Raw genomic sequence first — 25,971 nt, 5'->3', positions numbered from 1 at the left:
TAATAGTTAAAAGGCTGTATCCTAGTTGTTGAAATAAATCATATAATTTAATTTTACCAATGGAGACTTAAAATTAGCCACATTGGTGATGTCATAGAGTAAGGCAAGGACTTCTCTTCCATTTATTAAAATGGCTAAAATGTCGTTTAAAAAAAGTTTTACTTCAATCCTATTTTTCTTTCCCTGAGGACATAAAACACTATGCTACCTTGGTTATATTTTGATTAAGTACTGTGAAAGGGGAATAGGTACTTAAGAGAAAACTCATGGGGCTATGGGAAAGTTTTCACTTCCACTTGTCATAATTTCCTTACAAAGTTGCCAATTTTAAATTGACATAGTTATGGAGATCTCAATTTTAAAACAGCCATAATTATTTTATTGATTGTCCGATTTCTTTCAAACTTTCACCAATCTGTTTTACTTAATTTTCTCCTCTCTCACACAGCATTTCATGACCAAAGTTGGATTCCACTGTTATTCATGATCTATTCCACTTAGAGTTTAACTTGCAGGCTACAAATGAGGAAACCTCTGCCTATTCAAAGTTCATACACACCACATTCAAAACTATTTATTATGAAAAACCTCATCTATTTTCTACAGTAAATGCTTACTTCTACTGCTAATGAACTCAGGTCATCTCCCCTGAGAATGACCTTTGATCCTTCTAGGATAGCACAGTATGAAAAGCGTAGTTGTTGCCAGGTCTGAATGAGACCTTGTCGATACCGCCTCATGTCTAGTAGCTGCTTCTTCACATCCAATTCCGAGGTATTGCCTTTCTTCTCAATCTGTACAAGTATGATAAAAAGAAATGTAAAAGATGGTAACTACATGGACATTGACTTCTTATTGTTATGCAAACTAATGTAGCCTACAATTAATACTAGAACAGACATGAAAACAAGTAGTCACATATCATTAATGGTCAACTGGCTCTAGTTTTTCTTTCCATTTGGATGACAATGATATTAACCCCAGGTCAAGATATGATTATCAAATAACCAGTATAACATAACTACAATCCAATTGCTGTTTAGCTTTGAATATCAATTATCGGTTACACTTTTGTAATTACGAAGCTTCGTAATTCCGAAGGTTCTTTATTCCGAAGGTTCGTAATTCCGAAACACGTAAATTGCCTATACCTCGATGTTCGTTAATCCGAAAACAAAAAGGGTTCGTTAATCCGAACATTTGTGGCGTTATTCCGACGGTTCGTTATTCCGAAGGTTCGATAATCCGAAAACGAAATAAGGTTCGTTGTTCCGAATGTTCGATAATCCGAAAACAAAATAAGGTTCGTTGTTCCGAAGGTTCGTCAATCCGAAAACGAAATAAGGTTAGTTGTTCCGAAGGTTCGTTTATCTGAAAACGAAATAAAGTTTGTTGTTCCGAAGGTTCGTTAATCCGAAAACGAAATAAGGTTCGTTAATCCGAAAACAAAATAAGGTTCGTTAATCCAAACAAGTGGAATGCCTCTGGCCGTCTCACCTGCATCACGCGATTCAATATAGCAGCAGTGCTGATTTTGAAAACTACTATAACTCGCACAAGATGTTCAGTGATACTTGGTTACTCTTATTTCCACGTTTTATGAACTAGACCAATACACTTATAGAGATATGATGGCAATTCAACAAATACCCCCAACGTGGCCAAAGTTCTTTGACCTTACATGACCTTTGACCTTGATCATGTGACCTGAAACTCGCACAGGATGTTCAGTGATACTTGATTACTATTATGTCCAAGTTTTATGAACTAGACCAACACACTTTCAAATTTATGGCTGTAATTCAACAAATACCCCAATTTGGCCAAAGTTCATTGACCCTAAATGACCTTTGACCTTGATCATGTGACCTGAAACTTGCACAGGATGTTCAGTAATACTTGATTACTATTATGTCCAAGTTTCATGAATCAGATCCATAAACTTTCAAAGTTATGATGGTAATTCAACAGATACCCCCAATTCGACCAAAGTTCATTGACCCTAAATGACCTTTGACCTTGGTCATGTGATGTGAAACTCATGCAGGATGTTCAGTGATACTTGATTAACCTTATGCATAAGTTTCATGAACTAGGTCCATATATTTTCTAAGTTATGATGACATTTCAAAAACTTAACCTTAGGTTAAGATTTTGATGTTGATTCCCCCAACATGGTCTAAGTTCATTGACCCTAAATGACCTTTGACCTTGGTCATGTGACATGAAACTCAGGCAGGATGTTCAGTAATACTTGATTAACCTTATGGCCAAGTTTCATGAACTAGGTCCATATACTTTCTAAGTTATGCTGTCATTTCAAAAACTTAACCTCAGGTTAAGATTTGGTGTTGACGCCGCCGCCGCCGTCGCCGTCGGAAAAGCGGCGCCTATAGTCTCACTCTGCTATGCAGGTGAGACAAAAATGAAAACCGGGAAAGCAGAGGCAGAGGCAAGGGGGGGGGGCGGGGGACACTGTTGCCGTTCAATTGTTATGAGGATGGGAAGGCAAGGGCGGCCGAACGAATTTTCGTTCGGGGGTAAAGCCAAAAAATGAAACTCATATGTCAAAATGGGCACTTTGGTGATATTTTCACCTTAAGATTATCATCTGCTTGAAGTCATTGTGTGTTTGATAGTGATTAAGTAGAGAAAAACTTTTTTGAAGTGACTTCTTATTATGGCAAAATGTATATTAAGGCTTTATTTTTCGGGAGAGAGTATAATGACGGGCGGCTTGGTAAGAAAAAATTTAAAGGTGAAGTTGTAAAACTCGTTTAGGGGTCAATTATTCTTAAAATGGCATTGCGAGGTGTTGCGAGCGTAAATCACAAGCCAAAACTTAAGGGTATTTCAATAAAAAAATGAAAATAAGTATTTAAAAAGCCGAGCAGATTTCTGCTGTCATTAAAAAGATGTGCATCTAACTAAAGAATTAACACGAGCGCAAAACGCGAGCTTAAACATACTGACCAGAAAAGGAACCTGTTAAAGAAAGCATTTAGTGACCTCTTTAGGATACATATTTCTCCAATCGAATAATTGAGAGTGCGAAGCACAAGCTGAAAATTTGCAATAACCCAGCCTTTTCATGAGTCACTAAATGCAGTCCTTAAAAGGTTACTTTCTAAAGCCTGTTGCATAATAATAATAATAATAATAGCCAATATTTATATAGCGCTTTTCCCAGAATGGCTCAAAGCGCTTTACAGCATATTATTACCCCGGTCATTGGATTCATTTCAATCCCGCACGAAAAGTGCACAATCTCCACTCCCTGGGGAGTATTCCTTGCATTCATCGCTGTCTCATTATGGTGCTGGCAAATTCAAACATACAATATCTTTCGCATCCTACCGGGTACCCATTTAGCACCTGGGTCGAGAGTGGCAAAGTGTGGATTAACGCCTTGCCTTGCATAAAACTTTTTACCTGAGAAAACTCTGGTAAAAACTGAAAACTAAGGTTAGTCTGATTTCCGCCATTGACTTTAGCACAGGGCAAAAACTCCGGTAAAAACAATCTGAGTTTTCTCAGGTAAAAAGTTTTATGCAACGGGCCCCAGGTCAGTATATAAACAAATTACAGCTCGCGCTTCGCGCTCGTGTTAATTCTTCAGTCAGATACACATCTTTCTCACGATTACAAAAAATGCTCAGAATATTTAAGTTCAAGTTTTTTTACATGAAATGTCTACTAGTTTGAGCTTGCGATTCGCGCTTTCAAATCTCACAAGGATCATTATTAGTATTATTTTTATTTTTATTACCAGCAGAAGCTGTTATTAAAAATGACATCCCCTCCAATACAAATCCTATTATCAAGAGGTTACTCGCACGCGACCAACAAACTTAATCCCCTGCAGCCTTAAACCATTTGCTAAAGGCAGCAATTGCTCAGATAAAATCGAAATTAGCCTATGCTTGATCCGGGCGCCTATTCTTAATGAAATACATGCTTTTGGCCACAACACACGCATGTATCATCGATCGTTATTACTAACATCCTTCGGAATTACGAAGCTTCGGAATTACGAATGTATGCGCTAATATCATCCACTTGTTCTCATACCCACTTTTGTTGAGTCGGAAATGGGGGTTCCCGTGCACCATCATATTTTTTTTTAAACCAACTTTTTTGTATTCCCTGAAGTGTCTAGTTAATGAATCTTGATGTTCCCTTTGCCAAATTGTGTCCCATGGGGTTCAAAATTTGCAATTTTGGTGGCCATCTTGGATTTTTCATGAAAATCAATTATTTTCATACTTTTTGCACAGACACTGGGAAAATCTTAAATGAAATATGCATTTCACTATGATATAGTTTGTAGAAATCGATCGCAATCGTCTTCTGGACAGTCTGGTTCATATTTTTTGAAAAATATGATAATTTATGCCAAAATTTTAAGGTTTTTCGACAAAAATTTGTATGTGCATAGATTTATCATCTACAACTAGTACATTAACAACTAATGCAAAATATCAGCATTTGACACGAAGGAGGATATATTTCAATAAAGAAGGAAAATAGGCAAAAAGGACTTTGGCAGCCCCTGAAGGGGGTAGCGTCGACGTGCCAGCATTTCTTTACATGTAGCTGATAGAAAAAAAGCTTTATTCTTTCATTTCTGAGTGGTTTAAAACAATAAAACTGGCTTTACTATACAGAGCGTATCAATATAAAGTTTACACTTTGAAAAAGTCCTCGGAATTGAAAAATATAGAACATGGGGGTAATTTTTTCGCATATATTCTTGGGTTTGGGTCTCATCTATCAAATGAAAGTAACAATTTTGACAGAATGTTACACTTGAGCGAGCACTGTCCATTTTTGTAAAGCTCGCAGAAATGCTCATTTTTATTGTGTCAAGGAAAAAAATTCGAAAACAAACAGACTGTGCGCTACATTTATCATACATTTCTTTTGCATTTTTAGCCAATTGAAAAAAATTAGATACATATAAACATTTTTTTAACAACTTTGCCACCCAAATAAAAAATTTATCCCTAGGTAGGCACAACCTATAGCTTTTTTGTGCCAGCTGGATCTGAGTACATAACTGAATGTAAACAAAAGTTTAATTCACACATCTCCAACATTTTCTCACTAAGTTTTTATCATTTTAGGTGGGTGTAAATTTCTTATTTCAGTTAATTCTTTTTTCTCCACACTTTTCCAAAGCTTGACAATAATTAACAATCATGTCAATCACAGCTCCATGTAAAGCAGATATCATCATGATGGCCTCGGTCTGTGTGGGGGGGGGGGGGGTGCAATGGTGCTCTATGAAGTGTATTGGGCAAGAAAATAAGTTAAAAAGGTAAAAGATATCATCAAATCAATTATCCTCGCTTAAGTTCATGTGTTTTTCATGATTAACGTCTATTTTTTATTTACTTCTATTTCCAAGTTCTGCACAAATCCTTTTTCCTGAACTTTTGAAAAGTCAATGGTGCTAAAGCAAGCGGAATTAATTTTTGACAGTTATATCGTCATTTGCTTAAAGAGATCTGTAGCAATGTTTAAATTTGATTTGATTTATTGTTTTCTTCTGCATCCATAACATTCGTATAATACATTTTTCATAACATAATAAACATAATATGCTAGCATTTTTGGCATGAATCATAAATAAAGAGTATTAAAAAGATAATTTCAGACAAAAATGATTAACTATATGATATTCACAATTTGCAGGAGAAGGATTGTCATCATAAGCAGATTGCTTGAAAAAAATGACAATCCCAAACTTATACTAATTGAATTAATTAATACATTTATAAAGCAGAATGGGCATACATTTTCAAATACGAAACATGAATTCATGCAATATTATAGTATGAAGATGATAAAGCTGAGGGTGACGGTGATATGATGATGATGATGATGATGAAGGCCATGGAGATGATGGTGGTCATGATGAAGATATTGGTAATGACTAAATCGAAGGAGGAATAAATTCACGATAAAAAGGATATGACACAGAAATTTTACTTCAAATATTCTGATAATAACATAGATTTAACGTTTGCCTTAAATGAGTGAAGAGACGAAGATTGTTTTACAGGCTCTAGTAGAGAGTTCCACAAATCTGGACCATGGTGTCTTATGGATCTCTGCGCAATAAGCAATTTAGGGTTGATTAAATGGAAATTTGAAGAGTTACGGGTAGGGTAAGAATGAATAGATGTATTCAGAGTATAAAAATTGTGGAATGAAGGTGGGAGCATGTTATGTACGTACTTAAACATAAGTAGTAAACTTTGAAGAGTATTTATGTCAAATACTGTTAGAGTCTTTAGTTTATGGAATAATGGATTTGTGTGTGATAAATATTGGGAATCAGTACAGATTCGAATTGCTTTTTTCTGTAATAAGTATATTGTATTAATTTTAGTTTTTGCACATGTTGCCCAAACTATGTTGCAATATGATATATAAGGCAATATTAATGAATTGTAGAGTATGACAAGAGTTGTATGTGGAATAATGTTTTTCATTTTGTAAAGTATACCAACGTTTCTAGAAATACTAGTAGTTATACAACGTACATGTTCATTCCAATTTAAATTTTCATCTATTGTGACACCTAAAAACTTTGTTTCTCTTTTCCTTTTGAGAGGAGTATTGTCTATGTTTATATTGTAAGGAAATTCGTTATCATGTGAGTGTGTATGCTTGAAATATATAAAGTTTGTTTTATCTATATTGAGTGAAAGCTTATTACACTTAAACCACAAAGATAGTTTTGGTAATTCACGGTTAATTATATCTACTAAAGTTTCTAAGCTATTATGTGAACAAAAAATGTTGGTGTCATCTGCAAATAATACATATGATAATAAAGGTGTTACAGAAGTCAAATCATTGATATATATTAAAAAAAGCAAGGGGCCTAGGATTGATCCTTGTGGAACTCCGCATTGTATTAACTGAAAATCAGAAGGAATATTATTGTGAATTACATATTGTTTTCTATTGGACAAATAACTCTTAAACCAAGATAGTGTAATTCCGCGAATTCCACAATTTTCAAGTTTTTTAAGTAATATCTGGTGGTCAAGAGTGTCAAAGGCTTTGCTTAAGTCCATGAATACGCCTATTATATGTTCTTTTTTTGCCATTGCATTTGTAATTTTATCGTATATTTGTATTAACGCCTGATCAGTCGAATGTCCTTTCCTGAATCCATATTGGTTAGAATTTAGAAAATGAAAAGTATCTAGAAACTTATAAAGTCTATTGTAAATAATCTTCTCTAATATTTTGGAAATGCTGGGAAGAATAGAAATAGGCCTGTAATTTGTTATTTCATGCGGATTGTCTTTTTTTAAAACAGGATTTACCTTTGCAATTTTTAGGGAATCAGGACATATTCCGGTGCTAATCGACAGATTAAAAATATGACACAAAGGAGAGGCAATATAGTGTATGATCTGCTTAAGAAGGAAAGTACTAATTCTATCAATTCCCTGTGATTTGCTTGATTTGAGATTTTTTGTTATTTCAATTAATTCCTGAACATTTGTTGGGTTAAAGAATAAAGAAGTGCTAATGGGTGTGGGAAGAAATTTTCCAAAATTTTCATCAGTTCTGTCAAGTTTGTTTGCCAATGAGGGTCCTAAGTTAACAAAAAAGGAATTAAAGGTATCAGCTACATCTTCTGAATTTATCGCAACATCATGAGCTGTGAAATTATCTTTGGGTAATATTTTGGGTTTCTTGCCAATCAAATCATTTATTAGCTCCCATGTTGCTTTCATGTTTGATTTGACTTTGTAAAGCTTCTCGGAATAAAATAATTTGCGAGAAGCTCGAATTGTATTGGTTAGTCTATTTCTATAAGTTTTGTATTTATTTTTGTTTTGAATAGAAGGGTTCTTTAAAAATGCCTTGTAAAGTTTATTTCGGGTACGTATGGATCTTAAAATTGCTTTAGAAATCCATGGCATTTTTGCCTTCTTTCTTTTGACCAGTGGTATCAGAGGAAAATTTTTCTCGTAAAATGTTTGCAATTTATTGTTAAAATTTGTGTATGCAATGTTTGAATTAGACTCATTAAATACATCCAACCATTCTTCAATAGCAAGATCCCTTTTAAACGATTCAATGTTATTTTGAGATTCTTTTCTATACATTGTCAATTTGAGTATATTTTCTTTTGGAATATCATTATCGCAAAATGAAAAAACCGGCAAATGATCCGATATATCAGATATTAACAATCCGCTGGTAATATCTCTGTTTAATATATTTGAAAAAATGTTGTCGATAAGTGTTGATGAATGGCTATCAATTCTGGTCGGTTTATCTATATGGGGATAATAGCCAAATGAATGCATTGTGTGTAGGAATAAATCATGTTCATTATTTTGGGATAACAGGTTGATGTTAAAATCACCCATTAAATATATTTGTTTTTCTTCTTTTCTAATAGTATGAAGGCACGTTTCAAGGTCTTCACAAAATAAATTTACTTTATCATGAGGGGGTCTGTAAATCAATCCAATAATTATATTTTTGCTTTTTGGCTTCGTGATTTCTATGAATAAAGTTTCACTCTGTTTTAATGATATTTCTTTCCTTACTTTGAATTGTAAATGTTCACTGATGTAAAATGCTACACCTCCTCCTCTTTGATCTTCCCGGTCACGCCTAATGAGATTATAGTTTTCCAAACTGAATATGTTAGGTGAAGTATTGTGAAGCCATGTTTTAAATGTGGAAAAAGCTTCAGGATATTACAAATATATAATTTTACAGGATTAGTGTAAACTTTTTTTGATACGCACTGGATAGCAGAAATGGCATTTTGCCTGAATTGGGGCTCAAAAACTGCAAATTTTTCAATAAAGAGGGAAAATAGGCAAAAAGGTGGGTAGACTTTGGCAACCCCCTGAGGGGGGTAGGAAATTTTACTGCTTTGTCTCCAAGTGGTTTCAAGACAATACAAGTGGAGTGCCTCTGGCGGTCTCACCTGAATCACGCGATTCAATATAGCAGCAGTGCTGACTTTGAAAACTACTATAACTTGTTAAAGATGTTCAGTGATACTTGGTTACTCTTATGTACACGTTTTATGAACTAGACCAATGCACTTACAGAGATATGATGGTAATTCAACAAATACCCCCAACATGGCCAAAGTTCATTGACCTTACATGGCCTTTGACCTTGAACATGTGACCTAAAACTCACACAGGATGTTCAGTGATACTTGATTACTCTTATGTCCAAGTTTCATGAGTCAGATCCATAAACTTTCAAAATTATGATGGTAATTCAACAGATACCCCCATTATGGCCAAAGTTCATTGACCTTTGACCTTGGTCAAGTGACCTGAAATGCATGCAGGATGTTCATTGATACTTGATTACTCTTATGTCCAAGTTTTATGAACTAGACCAATATACTTTCAAAGTTATGATGGTAATTCAACAAATACCCCCAACATGGCCAAAGTTCATTGACCCTAAATGACCTTTGACCTTAATCATGTGACCTGAAACTTGCACAGGATGTTCAGTGATACTTGATTACTCTTATGTCCAAGTTTCATGAATCAGATCCATAAACTTTCAAAGTTATGATGGTAATTCAACAGATACCCCCATTATGGCCAAAGTTCATTGACCTTTGACCTTGGTCAAGTGACCTGAAATGCATGCAGGATGTTCATTGATACTTGATTACTCTTATGTCCAAGTTTTATGAACTAGACCAATATACTTTCAAAGTTATGATGGTAATTCAACAAATACCCCCAATTTGGCCAAAGTTCATTGACCCTAAATAACCTTTGACCTTAATCATGTGACCTGAAACTTGCACAGGATGTTCAGTGATACTTGATTAACCTTATGTCCAAGTTTCATGCACTAGGTCTATAGATTTTCTAAGTTATGATGACATTTAAAAAACTTAACCTTAGGTTAAGATTTTGATGTTGATTCCCCCCAGCATGGTCTAAGTTCATTGACCCTAAATGACCTTTGACCTTAGTCATGTGACATGAAACTCAGGCAGGATGTTCAGTAATACTTGATTAACCTTATGGCCAGGTTTCATGAACTAGGTCCATATACTTTTTAAAGTTATGTTGTCATTTCAAAAACTTAACCTTCGGTTAAGATTTGGTGTTGACGCCGCCGCCGTCGGAAAAGCGGCGCCTATAGTCTCACTCTGCTATGGAGGTGAGACAAAAATGGCAGATGTTCCAATAAATAGTGTTACAATACTGCAACGAATAACAATGAAAATTTAGTTTTAAATTTGATTTCCTATTCTTTTATTACAGGAAATAGATCATATAGTGAAGCGATTATGTGACAAAAAATGGCCAAGATGCTCGGATCTGGCAGAAAGTGTGAAATTTGGCATACAGGGTTAAATTGCCGGCTATAAGCGATTTAACCATCAAGTCGGCCGCCATTTTGAAATCCAAAATGGCCACCATGAAAAATCATTAAATATAATTTTCTTGAGTTTTACATGGCATGTAACACTGAAATTTGGCATATAGGGGTATTTTGAGGCGCAGTTCCCAGCAATTTGATTATTTGGTTGGTGGCAAAATGGCCACCATGATAAATTGTTGCAATCATTTTCTCGACTTTTACATTAACTGCGGTATTGAAATTTGGCATATAGGCTAAATTTGGGGAGCTGATTGTACAACTTCTTTATCGGTGGCGTTCTTCCTCTTGGTTCCGCCATTGAGAAAGGAGCGCGGGTAACCATTGGAGACAAGAGCAGAAGCAATGTGTTGCTTCTCAATGACGGTGCATTGTGGCTTCGATACAATGCGCGATGCCCTGTCATAAAGGCAGTTAACCAGGCTTATTATAATCACTCGCGTCGCGTCGCGTTCAAAATCACTCGGGTTTTGGATTTTGGGCAATTTTTTTATTTCGGTGCGATTTTTTTCTAACGGTGTCTTCAATGGGACAAACACGCTGGGAAAATAAAATGAAATTGAAATTCGAGTATCGTTTTAAGCTGGCAAGTGCCTTAAATAAGATGTAGACCTACTCGACTACTGTTTTAACATAACAAACAAGCAAATCAGCCATGTGGCTCAACTAATTTAGAATAGATCCGGACTTCTACTGTGTCTTATACGAGGACTCCGAGTCGGAACTTGCCATATCTGCCACATCGATATTACATCGTATCATTCCCATATGCGGACATGCCTGCATGCAGTGGCCCCAAGGCGGCCGGATCTGGCCGCGGTCAGACACGACGTGCATCGGTAGCATGGAGCAAGCAAACGTGAGTCGAGCTGAGTTAGATCCCACGTTACATATGAGACGCCGATTGTACCAATCTTATATAGAACAATTATTTTTTATATAATCATTATTTATTAAATAACTATTATTTATATATAATTTACATTTTATTTGTAAATAATTACTATTATATAAAATAACTTTTCTAATTATTTATATATTATTCCAAGTAATACTTCATTATTTGTAAATAATAATCATTTGTTTTTCATTATTTATAAAAAATGATTACTTCTTTTTCATTATTTATAAATAATGATTATTTGTTTTTCATTATTTATAAACGCTGATTGTTTTTTTTTCATTACTTATAAATAATGATTATTTGTTTTTCATTATTTGTAATGATTATTTGTTTTTCATTATCTATAAATAATGATTGTTTGTTTTTCATTATTTATAAATAATGATTATTTGTTTTTCATTATTTATAAATAATGATTGTTTGTTTTTCATTATTTATAAATAATGATTGTTTGTTTTTCATTATTCATAAATTATGATTATTTGTTTTTCATTATTTATAAATAATGGTTATTTGTATATAAATAACGATTATTAGTATATAATGGCAAACTGTAAAAATCGTTTATAAATAATGATTATTTGTAAATAATGGGATATTGAAACAAAATTGTTATTTATGAATAATGAAACACGATGAATTTTCATTATTTATAAATAATGAGGTAGATATTTCATTATTTAACAAATAATCATTATTTATAAATAATGGAAAACTCGAACATTAAATAATGATTATTCATAAATAATGAGAATAATGGCGCGCTAGAAAAAAATATTTATAAATAATGAAGTAGACGTCTTCATTATTTAACGAATAATCATTATTTATAAATAATGGGAAACTCAACAAATTATTTATAGATAAAGAAATGTGCACTGGCATTGTTAATAAATAATTATTATTTACAAATAATAGAAAACTCGACAAACTTATTTATAAATAATGGAAAAACGAATTGCAATTATTCATAAATAAAGTATTCAGTGTCAATATTTATAAATAATGAAACACAAAAATTATAATTTATAAATAATGAAAAACAAATAATCATTATTTATAAATAATGAACAAAAATAATCATTACAAATAATGAAAAACAAATAATCATTATTTATAAATAATGAAAAAAAAACAATCAGCATTTATAAATAATGAAAAACAAATAATCATTATTTATAAATAATCATTTTTTATAAATAATGAAAAACAAATAATCATTATTTATAAATACTGAAAAAGAAATAATAATTTTTTATGAATAATGGAATGTCGAACTATTATTATTTACAAATAATGAAATATTACTTGGAATTTATTTACAAATAAAATGTAAATTATATATAATACGATTATTCGAATTAGCGAATAGACGCATTTGTGAGAGAATGCAGGTCCTTACAGCAGACGTATCTAATAGCGTTCCATACAATCCGTGAAGATCAATTAATGCGCGCTTGTATTCCGTGGGAAATCTTCAAGGACACGCCCCCAGCAACAGGTCTGTGATTGGCCGACAGCAGCCTCATTAGCCCCATAATGCAATGTCCTTAGTGATAGCGTAACAACTGCCGAGCAGGCTCCGCCTATATGCGGGGAACGGCCAATGAAATGTAGCAAGCGATTTCGGGACGTGCGCACCCGCTGGAAGAATTGCAAACGTGTGCTCATTCTCAACTTCGCACTGGGGGATGCAAGACTTTATTTTTTGTGATTTGTTCACTACGTGAATTTTCCCCGATTAGCGTTAAAACATAGGCAAACGGAAAGCTGGACGTGGCCGTGGTAGACCACACAAACAAGAGACTGACACTGCCGGGAGGACGGCAAATAGAGTTATTACGAGATCAAGGAGGAGAAATGGTGAAAATACCGGGCAAGGTGGAGCAGCGTAAGCGCAGGCCGAGGGTGGCGAAGTCCAACGGACGCTCTCGGGACCAGGGCGGCTGGAGATGAGCTCTACGCCTCAGCCAAATCAACCACAAATACCCGTGTCAGGTGAGGTTGCTGATGATGTTATTACAACTAACGTTATTTCTAGTGCAGATACAGCTAATATCGGTAATGCCGTGACTGCTAGGGATGAGAATGGTGTGGTGTCACCCATTCCCATGGGGTCATTTCCGAGTATTGTGCCACCATCATACACTAGGCCTAGTGACCTAGGTCTTCCTGTAGGTCGTATTCTTTCCGAGGACGGTTACAGCAGTTTGACTCGGAATGTAGGCCAAGATCCAAACCAGGGCCAAGCTTCAGGACTAAATGATGGGCCAGTGAGTGTTAACCCAACTCAAATTCACGGGGAAGCATTAGGGGCTGCGATTCCCAAGAACATCAAAGAAAAAATATGGAGAGGTGAATATATAGATCTAAATGGGCTAGTTATTGATCAGGGGATGTCCACCCGGCCCGTGGGGCCACAGGAGGAACAATTTGGGTTCACGATGGTCCAGAATGGTCAACAAATTTTCTTAAAACCTGTGGCTAGCTCAAAAAACAAGATTATGAAAATACTTATCATGATTTTCTTATTTACAAGATAACTGGATATACTCATTTGATTTGCTAGTTCATTACGATTAACTTGCACGCCAAAAAAAGTACACAGTTTTTCCTGCGCGCACGCAGCATCTCCCTACGCACGCACTATCCCAAGATCATCACGCAAATAGGCGTCCATTTCCTCTTATGAGCCTGAACGCAGGACATGTTGCCATGCAAGGCGAGGGGTCGGTGGGGGGGGGTTCAAATGAGTATATCCAGTTATCTCGTAAATAAGAAAATCATGGTAAGTATTTTCATAATTTACTATCAATAACTGGGATATACTCACTTGATTTGCTAGACCAACACGGATTCAACGTGAAGGGGGGCATGTCTAGACTAAGAAGTGCGTAAAAAATAGGGAGATGAAGACACGAAGGCCGCTGCCTTAAGGACAGAGGAGGCAAATAAGGCCTCATGCGAAGTAAAGTCCTTAAGAGCAAGGAGGTGAAGGAATAGAAGAGCGTCAAAAATACGGTCCTCAAGATGTCGTATACGACGATTCCATAGAAAGAGCTGAAGAAGAATGATACTTTAGTATCATGGGCCCTCGGCCTAGTGTCAGAAGGAGAACATCATCACCAACTGACTTGATTGTTTCAACAATCCAGCGTGAAAAGATGTCTCGAGAAGCTGCCGCAAACGGCTCGCGCGACAAAACACGCAACTGCACAGAGTTGGGAATTGTCTGAAGAATGGCAAACAAAGACAAGGGTTAGAAGTCACACCTAATCTAAGCCAATCCCGGTAACGGTCCGGGAGCGATGCATAAGTATGAAAAGCTTTGTACTGTAAATGGTTATATATAAACAGATACAGGAGGGATCTCGACTGATAGACAGACAAAAGATACCCTGAATACCGACCCAAGAGGGAGTTAGTCAAGCGTCAAGAACAACCGACAGGTGCCATGACGGACTAAGCCATACAAGCTCAACGTTTCAGAAGAACTCAAGAGGTTGTAAGATTCGGATTGAAAGTAATAATCATCCGTAACCGGAGGGATGATAATTGCCGATGATCAAAAAACGATCCGATTTCGTTGAAAATTTCGACAAGAATCGTGTTCGGAAGACTGAAACTTGTACTGTTCAGTAAGTGATCAATCAATCAATCTGAGAAGGCAACAGCGGGGCTAATAAAAGCCACGGTCAAGTCACCGGCTTAATAATTTAAGCCAAGCCGCAACCATGCAAACGTAAGGAATGCGAGATATCTCAGAAGCCCACGCGTGGGAGAAAGCGCCCAGAATTTGATATCTGTCTCAAATGCGTGAGGGCAGAACATCTGCAGAATTCTGATAGAGAGCTGTGGCAGGACGTTTCCAGCAGTCCGATAAGGACATGGAACGACAGAGAGTAAGGTTGAAGTAAACCACTCGTAAGGCAGTCAATGTGTCGAGAAAAGCAACTGAGTGCCATCCTGTTAATAAGAAAATGCCACGGACCTGCTGTCTATGTAGAATAGTAGAACAGTCTGGTCAAAACAGCTCAAACGGGCGTGTCGGAGAAAAAACGCGGCACGCATCACGACATAATAAGTGTGATAGACAGAGCGATCGAGAGAGGACCCCGGATCCCCTTTCTCCCGTACTAAATAAAACACCCGCCCGAGGGTGCAGTGCCTGCGGCGGGAGAGGTGGGAGGTGGTTTGGCTGAAGCCACCATCGCCGATAGGGCCCGTAAGGTTAGGCTGCGATGGATGTCCGCTGAGAGGAGCAATCCCTAGCCGCAGCAAGCGTACGCCAGAGGTGAGGTGGCGAACAATGTCTCTGTCATGATATTACGTGTAAACGATGATCAAGAGATGTCTGTCAAGATGTTCTGAACAAACAGACATTGCCAGACATTTACGTTCCCGACGGAATCGAGTGAGGTAACAACGGCCCTGTCCTATCAAGGTTAGGGACGGAAACTGGCTAAGAGTGTCTAAGTCCTCGCTTGACGAAACAAGCGGAGGAGTAAGGCGACTTGAGGAAAATAATCACCAATATTTCCCTCAGTCTGCGATGAGAACCAGTTGTTTACGAAAACAGCCACAAGGCCTGGTTTCTCTGGTGATCGCAAGGGCAAGCACCGCAGGCGCCGGTTGCGACAGCATGGAACAGTCCGATATCGGTAAGATAAGGAGTTCCGAGAAGCTGCGGGGGGCGGCAAAAATGACGCCCTAAGCAGCGGGGATGAGAATCTAAGCTTCAAGTTCTAAAAAGAAGAACTCCAGTGAAGTAAATCACTTTCATGGAGCGCATACATTCGTAATTCCGAAGCTTCGTTATTCCGAAGGTTCGGATATTCCGAAGGTTCGTTATTCCAAAGGTTCGTATTTCCGAAGGTTCGTAATTCCGAAGGTTCGTTAGTCCGAAAACGAAATGAGGTTTGTTATTCCGAAGGTTCGTTAATCCGAAAAAGAAATGAGGTTCGTAATTCCGAAGGTTCGTTAGTCCGAAAACTAAATGATTAACTGTCCTTATTTCGTTTTCGGACTAACGAACCTTCGGAACAACAAACCTTATTTCGTTTTCGGATTAACGAACCTTCGGAACATCGAACCTTATTTCGTTTTCGAACCTTCGGAATAACGCCACAAATGTTCGGATTAACGAAACCTTTTACGTTTTTGGATTAACGAACATCGAGGTATAGGCAATTTACGTGTTTCGGAATTACGAACCTTCGGAATAAAGAACCTTCGGAATTACGAACCTTCGGAATTACGAAGTGTAACCTTCATGGAGGGACTCATCCACAGTCGGCCCGAGAGAAAACGGGTCGTGGTGATTGTGGTTAGACAGGCATAAGTATACATACACACACGCATACATTTTATACATAAATGTATATCCAAATATATATATATATATATATACATATGCATGCACGCAACATCTATCCACGATTACATCATCCTCGGTCGCGCAGTGACCATGGCCACATACATTGCATGGAAGGAGGATGAGAGCAGCCTGCGAGGCGACTTGAGTTTGCCGAGTGAAAAAGCTTCTAAATAAGATGACGACTCGACAAACGGGCACAGTAAATGCATCGACCGTAGCCCACTCCACACAAGGAGGAGACGGTGGAGACGCCCGCAAGCTTGACCCACATAGAGGGCAGTCTATAAGATAGACTGTTAGAGCTCGACCGATGGCCTGGCGGCGGACAGTTTGGTGTAAACTCACCGACCCGGCACAGTGGGTGCGCCCAGGAAGTAGGCATAGAAATGCCGACAGAAAAGCCTGGGGCTTTATACAAGCCTGGACGCATGTACACAGCCAACAATCTAATGAGATGTACGGCTGTTTCTTTCTTCCGAGATGATGCTTACCCGACCGGGAAAGACTCGGGGAAGAAGCTATGAATGTCAACAGGAGGGGTATCAAGCATATAAATAGCCGATTCCCTCCAGGTGTTCGGTGCGGGTGCTGCCGGCGGGGTCCGGGGGGACGACCGATGATGGCAGCTCGGGCAGGGCTCGTACGAGCCGCCCGAATATGAGATAAATAGGTTAAAAATAACCATAATGCACCGGGTGGTGAAGGCATAGCGATTACTAAGTATAGGTGAACTATTAATCGCCGTGACATTCAGATCCGATATTCATGCTCATAAGCTCGGAGAGCTACGAGATGGTGAGACGTACCGCTGAGCGGTGATGGTGCTAATATCGGAGTCGCCCTCTCTACAGCGGCGATCGCTGGAGGACTGGTGTCTGTACTAGCCCTGACTCAAACCTTACAAGAGTAGGATTTAAAGGTAAAGACAGGGCATCCTTACTTTCGTATAGAGAGTGAGGTTCAGGCAAAAAGCTAACGGTCCCGTCGCCTGGGCGGACGGTCCGCGGGCGTGATAGGTTGCCCTCTCAAAGGCAGCCAAACATTCTCACGAGAGAAGGACGGTATGCGGTATGTAAGAAATTCTTACCTCCAATCTACAGGCCAGCCTAGGGGGTAGAATGGAGAGAGTTACCGCTGAAAGAGCCGTCGCCATAAGTGAAACTTGACGTAGAGGGCGAATTCGGGAGTACCTGCATATTAATGGGGGATACCCATGCAGGTGAACTCGCCGACGGCTCCCCGGGATGCGGGTTGGCGGGAGAAATCTCAATCCGCTCAATACCCGACACCGGCAATAAGACCGACAAAAAACAGCAAAGCGGCTTCAGCGTCCAACCAGCGATTTCGGGAGCTTGCCGACTTACTGGGTGAGACCCATACGTCTGCAGCACCTATACATATCGAGAATTCACCCGTGTGGGTGAAAGGGCCGGCAATTTCATAAAAAAAAGAGCCGGCGGTTGGTGCGAGGCTGCTGATAAAGCTCGGCCGTCGCGTAGCAGCGGTCTTATAATGACGGAGAACATGAGGGTAAGAACCCGTAATGCTCGGGGACGTATAGATGCAACGTCCAGCCGTCGGTCACCGAGAGCTTGCCGACATGTTGATGCTTGAAAGCCGTATGTCGGAAGCACCTGCATAGAAACGGGGGTCACCGTGTAGGTGAATAGCGTTTCAATAAATGCCCGGCGTGAGAGGGCAGGTGACTGCTTTAACCGCACAGTGCTTAGCACGGCGGCTAAAGCTGATATGAAGCGTGGGGGAATTACCCGCACTGCTCGTGGGTGTGTGAAGCAACATGAGAATTGCGACGCCTAACCCGCAATTATCGGGAGTCTGGTGACATAATGGGGGGCTACGCCCGTATGTCGATAACACCTGTGTATTAGCGGGAATTTCCCTTGCAGGTGCGTGAGCCGGCGAATCATGATATTGCCGGTGACTCTCCGAGGTGTGAGATGGCGAATGTCTGCTTGACCTGCCCGGTGCTTGGCACGGCGGTTTTAGCTGACAGGGAGCATGAGGATAAAGATCCGTGATACTCGAGGGCGTTCTGTTGTAACATGAAGTTACGACGCCTGGCCATCGGCACAAGAATCAGAAAAAAAGGTCTGCCCGCAAAGCGGGATTAGCGACCTAGAATTTCTTCTTCTTCCTCCTCTGTGCGGCCCCCGCCGGGGGGGGGGGGGGGGGTTGGGTAGAAGAGGGCACAAGAGACGGGGAGGGGGACGTGATATCTCGCATGAGAAAAGTCACCCAAATCTGATCAAGCCGTTTTCAGGCACATGAACGCAATTTCATTGTTCCACCTTTAAGGGCGCGTGGACGCGATTCCATGGTTCCATCCTGATCAGTTAATCGTGAGATTGACAGGGTCGAGCTCACGTGTCTCTAGCTACTAGGGGCTGGTAGCCCTTTGCTAATGCTCCCTGACAGAGACTGACAAAGCATCGAGCCTAGTCTGTGCCGGGAAAAGAGTCCCACGCTCTTAACCCGGACTTGTCGGACCCGATAGCCGGTGGGTCAAGCAGCCCTGGAGGAGTGAGGTTTTCTATACTAGTACAACACTCCCCAAATAGGTTCAGGTCCCGTCGAGGGAGCCTTGGCTATCACCTTTCAGGCATGTGGTCGCTGCGCCACGGTTCCACCCTAAAACGCTCGGACACGTGGGCGCGGTTCCACGGTTCCACCCTCTTGGGCACGTGGACGCGACTCCACGGTTCCACCCTTCTTTTTCCAGGGCACGTGGACGCAAACCACGGTTCCACTCTATATAGAGCCCTATGCAAAGGGTCTCACTCTCTTGCCCTCATACTCACCGCCGCTGATCACAGGGACAATACCATGTCTGGTTCTCTCCCAGCGGCAGGCTGGAGTCATCAAGAGATGAGTCGAAGAGCTCATCTACCTGGTAAGTTCTTAACCTGAAAGAACAAGTAGGGGCGAAAACAGAGAGGGGGTGGAGGGGGTGGAGGGGTGGGTGGGCAAGAAAGGTGACAAAACAAGATCCCTTCCAGAAATTATTAATAATAAAATTAATAAGTCAGGTAATTCACAGGACCACCTTCTTAACATTTTTTTTTTAATTATTAATTACACGAGCGGGCAGGGCTCGACATGACGTTAATTAATTAAAAACAGAAAAGACAAAGAGCAGGATCAGCTGAGAAAAAAAAACACAAGGATTTTTTTTTTTTTTTTTTTTTTTTTTTTTTGACAAAGGTCGAAAAAGAAAACAAGTAAAAGGCGGCAAAAAAGACGCCCTAAGCTGATCTGAAAGGAAGAAGTAAGGGCTTACTTCCTTCAAAGACAAAAAGTCCAAAAAAAATTTCAATACAAAATAATTATTAAAATTAATTAATAATTAAACAATTAACCAAAAGGTTAATTAAACAATTGATCAATTAATCAATTAATGAAAACAAAAGATTGATTGAAACAACAAGTTGAAAACAAGTTTGAGAACAAACAAAGGGCGACGCTCCTACCTGTCCAGCATAGCCTAAGCTGTGGAGAGGGAATTAAAATCAATTCAATTCAAGACGAGGCGAAGGAGCAAGTCAAGAATTAAAAGAATTATAAGGAATTATAAAGAAAGGTGAAGCGTCGCATTAATGCCCGCGGCACGCAGTAGAGCGTGGAGCTATGGGAAAGGGAAGCAGAGCAACCCGTCTGTGAGCAAAATGAAACTGACGGTTCGGAACTCACACAATTTAATTAAAGAAAACGTGAATAAATAACACGAAAGCTCCACGCAGAGTAGATATAAATGAAATCAATCAGAAGCCGAAGGGCAAAGGATTGAAATAGGTAGTAAAAATATAGATAAATATGTCAACAACGGACACTTTAAAAGGGGCAAAGTGGGAGTGTACTTAGCTATACGTCTGATCACGGCGGCAGGCGAAAGTAAAAGAGGAAATGGACGCCTATTTGCGTGATGATCTTGGGATAGTGCGTGCGTAGGGAGATGCTGCGCGCGCGCAGGAAAAACTGTGTACTTTCATTCGGCGTGCAAGTTAATCGTAATGAACTAGCAAATCAAATGAGTATATCCCAGTTATTGATAGTAAATTACCAATATCGAGTTGTGGACCAGCGCGTTTCTGGTATATGCGAGCGTCTACTTAGAGGCGCACAGTCACTCGGCCCAGGCCTTACTTAAATACTGCAGCCTTATCAGATCAGCTGCTAATAAATATACTGGATTCGGGTGGCGAGAATACGACATTCAGTACCGTTCCCGCATGTCGGTGACGCTTATGGGCCAGGCTTGGGGTAGAATAGATGGCGAAGTATGGCTCATGTATGTGGTCGGTGGGGGTTCTCCGAAGCAAGGGGCCCATAACCCCTCGAGCTATAGACTGACAGGATACGGGAAGAACAACTACACATCTCCTAGTCAATTTGTGTGAGAGACAAACTGGGAACCGATCGGCTGATACATTACATTTTAGCAGTGGGTTCAGCCAAGGGAGGTGGCCTCTCATGTCTAGAAATTATCCAAGAGTTTAGGACATTATGCAAAGAACTGGGGGTCCCCCTCGCTCAAGAGAAGTCAGAGGGTCCCACAACCAGACTTACATTTCTAGGCCTTGAAATTGACACCGAACGCATGGAAGTAAGAGTCCCTTGAGAGCAAAGGACACAATTGAAACGGAAGATCGCTGAGACAATTAGGAAACAATCCTTGTCTTTGAAGGAGATACAGTCCTTGATCGGGTCGCTTAATTTAATATGTAGGGCGGTTAAACCGGGTAGGGCTTTTCTGAGGAGGTTAACAGATCAGACAAAGAAAATTTCAAAACCGGACAGTGTAATACAACTCTCAGAGGGAACAAAGTCCGATCTACATGGCTCGCCTTCCTAGATGACTTCAATGAAGTGACTATAGTTCGACCGGGTCGCTGGGATAGTGACTTTGATCTTGACCTCTTCACTGATGTCATTTCAAAAACTTAACCTTCGGTTAAGATTTTGAAAATAATTCTCCCAACATGGTCTAAGTTCATTTACCCTAAATGACCTATGACCTTGGTCATGTGACCTGAAACTCATATAGGATGTTCAGTAATATTTGATTATCCTTATGGCCAAGTTTCATGAACTAGGTCCATATACTTTCTAAGTTATGATGTCATTTCAAAAACTTAACCTTAGGTTAAGCTTTCAATGTTGACGATGCCGCTCTGCTATGCAGGTGAGACAATAAAAACAATATCAAGGAAATATGGAGGAAATATGGAGAATATATGGCCAATTTCATGAATATAAAGATGTAAAATGTAAAAATTCCGGCAACTTATAGGGAAGTTTCTTTGTTTCCATACATCTATATACTGTTTATAAACAGTTCTCAAAATAGGTAAACTTTTTTTTAACGTTGTTTAAACGATACTACCATATAGTAAAAAGATGAAAGAGGATAGCCTAATTACAAGAAATGGTAAATGGATAAACTGTCAATTAGACCAAATGATTACAGGTTGTAGATGATATGGGATGGTATCATTTGGTGGTATACCAAATATCAATTTCAATTCAATTTTCAATTCAATACATTTATTTCCTGTTTCAATCTTTTTACATTTACAATGATAGTTCAATATACATATTTACAAAATATAACATTTAAATCAATTTTTATAATACATTACTACCAAGAAATCGAAAGGGAAGGAGACCAACTAAAAAGCAGAGCTTGCAGGGTGAGGGCCCCCTTTTATAAGTACATTTTATGAATCAAAGATAAGATAAAATAGAGGAAAAAAAATATGTAAAATATATCAGCTCAATGAATAGTCTTTAGAGATCCCCTTGCTGCTCCTACTCACCTTTACAAGACAAGTATCTACCAGACAAAGAGTCCCTGATCTTCCTACTCCCGCACTGCAGTGTATGACAGGAGGACCAACGTTGTCCAACAGTGAGCCTGATTGCCTCACATGGTGCAGGAACTGAAGGAATGCTACAGGAGATTGAGGAACACTGAAATCTGACCAACGGGTGTAATGAAAGTGAAGGATCTCTTTGGTTTGATGGGACTGTAGGAGGAAAAAAGAACAATTCTAACAAGGTAACCGAGTGCTTCATGAGGTACAAAGATTGATTGGGGGACAATGAAATCTGATCAACAGGTGGAATTACGGGTAACATTCATAATTCCGAGGGTTCATTATTCTGAAGGTTTGAATATTCCGAAGGTTCGTAATTCTTAAGGTTTGTCATTCTGAAGGTTCGTTAGTCCTAAAACACAATAAGATTTGTAATTCCGAGAGTTCATTAGTCCGAAAACAAAATAAGGTTCGTTAATCCGAAGGTTCATTAGTCCGAAAATGAAATAAGGTTTGTTTTTCCGAAAATGAAATTAATTTATTTTAGGAACAAAAATGGTGTTTTAATAAAAAAAATATTATGCAGTAATATTTTCAACGGACATGTGTAAGGTGTGGTCAAAGCATGTATTGCATCAAGAATTGGTGCTTGGATCAACATCTTAATTTTGATTTTCTCTGAGCAATTGCTGCCTGATCGAGAGAATGGATTAAGAATAGGCCCGTTTTGAAAGTCCAATTTTGATGCACGTGTACACGGCATGTTTTTCGGTCGTGTACACGTTGTAAACACAAACAGCCAGCTATGTTTGGTATAACTTGCATTGTCTAAATTTCCACCAATAATTCATGAACCGATGATTACAATACTCACACTTTTTCACTTGATTTTCTTTCTTATAAAGCAAATTATGAAAATACTTACCGTTATTTTCTTATTTACGAGATAACTGGATATATTCATTTGATTTGCTAGTTCATTACGATTAACTTGCACGCCGAATAAAAGTACACAATTTTTTCTTGCGCGCACGCTGCATCTCCCCGCGTACGCAATATCCCAAGTTCATCGCGCAAATTGGCGTCCGTTTCCTCTTATGAGCCTGAACGCAAGACATGTTGTCACGCAAGGCGAGGGGCTGGTGGGAGGGTTCAAATGAATATATCCAGTTATATCGTAAATAAGAAAATAACGGTATTTTCATAATTTACTGTCAATAACTGGGATATATTCATTTAATTTGCGAGACCAACACTGACTCAACGTGAAGGGAGGCATGTCTAGAATAAAAGAAAAGTGCGCAAAAAATAGGGAAATGAAGACACGGAGGCCGCTGCCTTAAGGGCACAAGAGGCAAATAATGCCTCACCCGAAGGAATGTCCTTTAAGTAAAAGGAAGTGAAGGAATTAGGAGAGCGCCAAAAGGCGGCCCTCAAGATGTTGTCTACGGCGACTCCATTGAAGAGAGCCCAAAAAGTAGCGATACTTCTAGTATCATGGGCCCTCGGCCTAGTGTCAGTAAGGAGAACATCATCACCAGCTGACTTGATCGTTTCAACAATCCAGCGTGAAATGATGTCCCGACAAGCTGCCGCAAATGGCTCGCGCAACGTTACAAACGACTGGTCGGAGTTGGGAATTGTCTGAAGATTGGCAAACAAGGACAAGGGTTGAAACAGGGAACCCACATTGTTCGATCGAAAACCGTTTCAAGGACCCGGACGCCACATCATATTACCAGAAGTTAAGGGATCTAGAGGGAGTTAAGGAACTCCATTGGACCAAGTGCGAACGACTGGTTCTAGATAACAAGGCATGGAAGTCACGCGTAATCTACGCCAATCCCGTCAAATGTCCGGAGCAATGCATAAGTATGCAAAGCTACAAATACGGTTACAGATAAACGGATACAAGGGGGATCTCGACTGATAAACAGACGAAAGATGCCCTAATTACCGACCCAAGAGGAGTAAGTCAAGCGTCAAGAACGACCGAAAGGCACCATGATGGACTAAACCATACTAGCTCGACGTTTGAGAAGAAAACTCAAGAGTCTTGTAAGATTTGGATTGGGGGTATTAATCATCTAGAACTGGTGGAATAATAATTGCCGACAATCAATAAATGTTCCGACTTTGTCAAAAAATCCGACAAGAATCGCAATCTGAAGGACTGAACCTTGTATGGTTCAGTAGATGATCGTTATATCAATTTGAGAAGTTGAGAGTCACCGGCTTAAGAATAAAAATAAGCCAAGCCAAGAGTTTACGATTGCGTCTGCAATCACCACGATGTTGTAGAGAAGATGATTATCATTGTAAACAACTTCGGATAGCAGTGTGTCTATTTTGGTCATGCAACCTCTAAGAGTTTACGATTGCTTCCACAATCATTACGATGTTGTAGAGAAGAGGACTGTCGTTGATCGTCAGTAGTGTCGCGTCATCATTCATCTTCTTCTCCTTCCTCTGATTATGTCAGAGATCAAAACAAATCACCTTCTTCCTCCGCTTTTGTCGGAGATCAAAACAAATTCTGTCATCAGTGTAGCTTGCAGAATTTGTCCGCGTGCCGGACATCCACAAAGTTTAATGAATTTTCTTGTTTTTGAATTATATTCACCTTCTCTACAACATCGTGGTGATTGCAGAGGCAATCGTAAACTCTTAAAGGTTGCATGACCTACCGAAATAGACGCACTATTATCCAAAGTTGTTTACGATGATATTCACCTTTTCTACAACATCGTGGTGATTGCGGAGGCAGTCGTAAACTCTAACTTAAGATTTTGCAGCTAGAGATCATTCCTAAAGAATACATATATTAATATCTATTTTAAATCGCTAGCACCTAAATTCAAAATATTTTGAAAGCATGTTCCACCGATTGGTCATTATTTTGTTGGAGACTTCTGTTCAATTTTCTTTGCAGAAATATGCATCTTTTATTTTTCTTCTACTTCTAGGAGAGCAAGAGATCATTGCTAATAATAATTCTAAATCACTAGCTCCTCAAAACATGTCTAAAACATTATCGCGCATGTCAGCTGTTACGATATCAGTATTGATATCTAAGCACTTCATACACCTCCCGCAACATGGATACCATGCCTGTTGATTGACCTGCCTGGCCTGTATAATAAAACTGTATATACGTTCACTACCAAAGTCTCCACCAGAGTCCTTTGTATTGGATCATGGTGGCAGCTGAAACTAGTGATCGCCTTTGAAATGACAAGGATCAAGGAACCAGCTACTATTGGGAAGTAAACTGCATGTCGTTTTACCGAAATACGCATGCTTCCTAACCTACTATACTAACCCAGCTGGTACGGGTGACCGCTCGCCCCGGCTATCGCATCGCTACTGTACGTTAATACCGTACTGTGCATACCCTATGCACTGTCACAGCAAACCAAACCGTTTTGTGTGAAGGAGCG

The 25,971-nt window shown here is 39.2% G+C and overlaps 1 protein-coding gene across 1 annotated transcript; it reads right to left on the bottom strand.

Moving 5' to 3' along the window:
* Positions 1–6: 6 nt before the first annotated feature.
* Positions 7–24,985, bottom strand: LOC135153233 (tyrosine-protein phosphatase non-receptor type 1-like). The gene is made up of 4 exons (XM_064095652.1): positions 24,908–24,985; positions 22,532–22,741; positions 618–794; positions 7–21 (listed from the first exon to the last, which is right to left on the bottom strand). The coding sequence occupies exons 1-4, from the start codon at positions 24,983–24,985 to the stop codon at positions 7–9; spliced, it is 480 nt and encodes a 159-aa protein (XP_063951722.1).
* Between the last annotated feature and the right edge of the window lie 986 nt (positions 24,986–25,971).

This window comes from Lytechinus pictus, chromosome 2, assembly GCF_037042905.1.
Source record: "Lytechinus pictus isolate F3 Inbred chromosome 2, Lp3.0, whole genome shotgun sequence".
NCBI lineage: Eukaryota > Metazoa > Echinodermata > Echinoidea > Temnopleuroida > Toxopneustidae > Lytechinus > Lytechinus pictus.
This window is presented reverse-complemented; position numbering and strand designations above follow the sequence as displayed.

Excerpts from the sequence above, each read along its gene's own strand:
- LOC135153233 (XM_064095652.1), bottom strand. The coding sequence starts at position 24,985 with ATGAATGATGACGCGACACTACTGACGATCAACGACAGTCCTCTTCTC. Across the intron at positions 22,742-24,907 it reads TAATGATTGTGGAAGCAATC|TCCCATCAAACCAAAGAGAT; the intron begins GTAAACTCTTAG and ends TTCCTCCTACAG. Across the intron at positions 795-22,531 it reads TAGATACTTGTCTTGTAAAG|ATTGAGAAGAAAGGCAATAC; the intron begins GTGAGTAGGAGC and ends ATACTTGTACAG.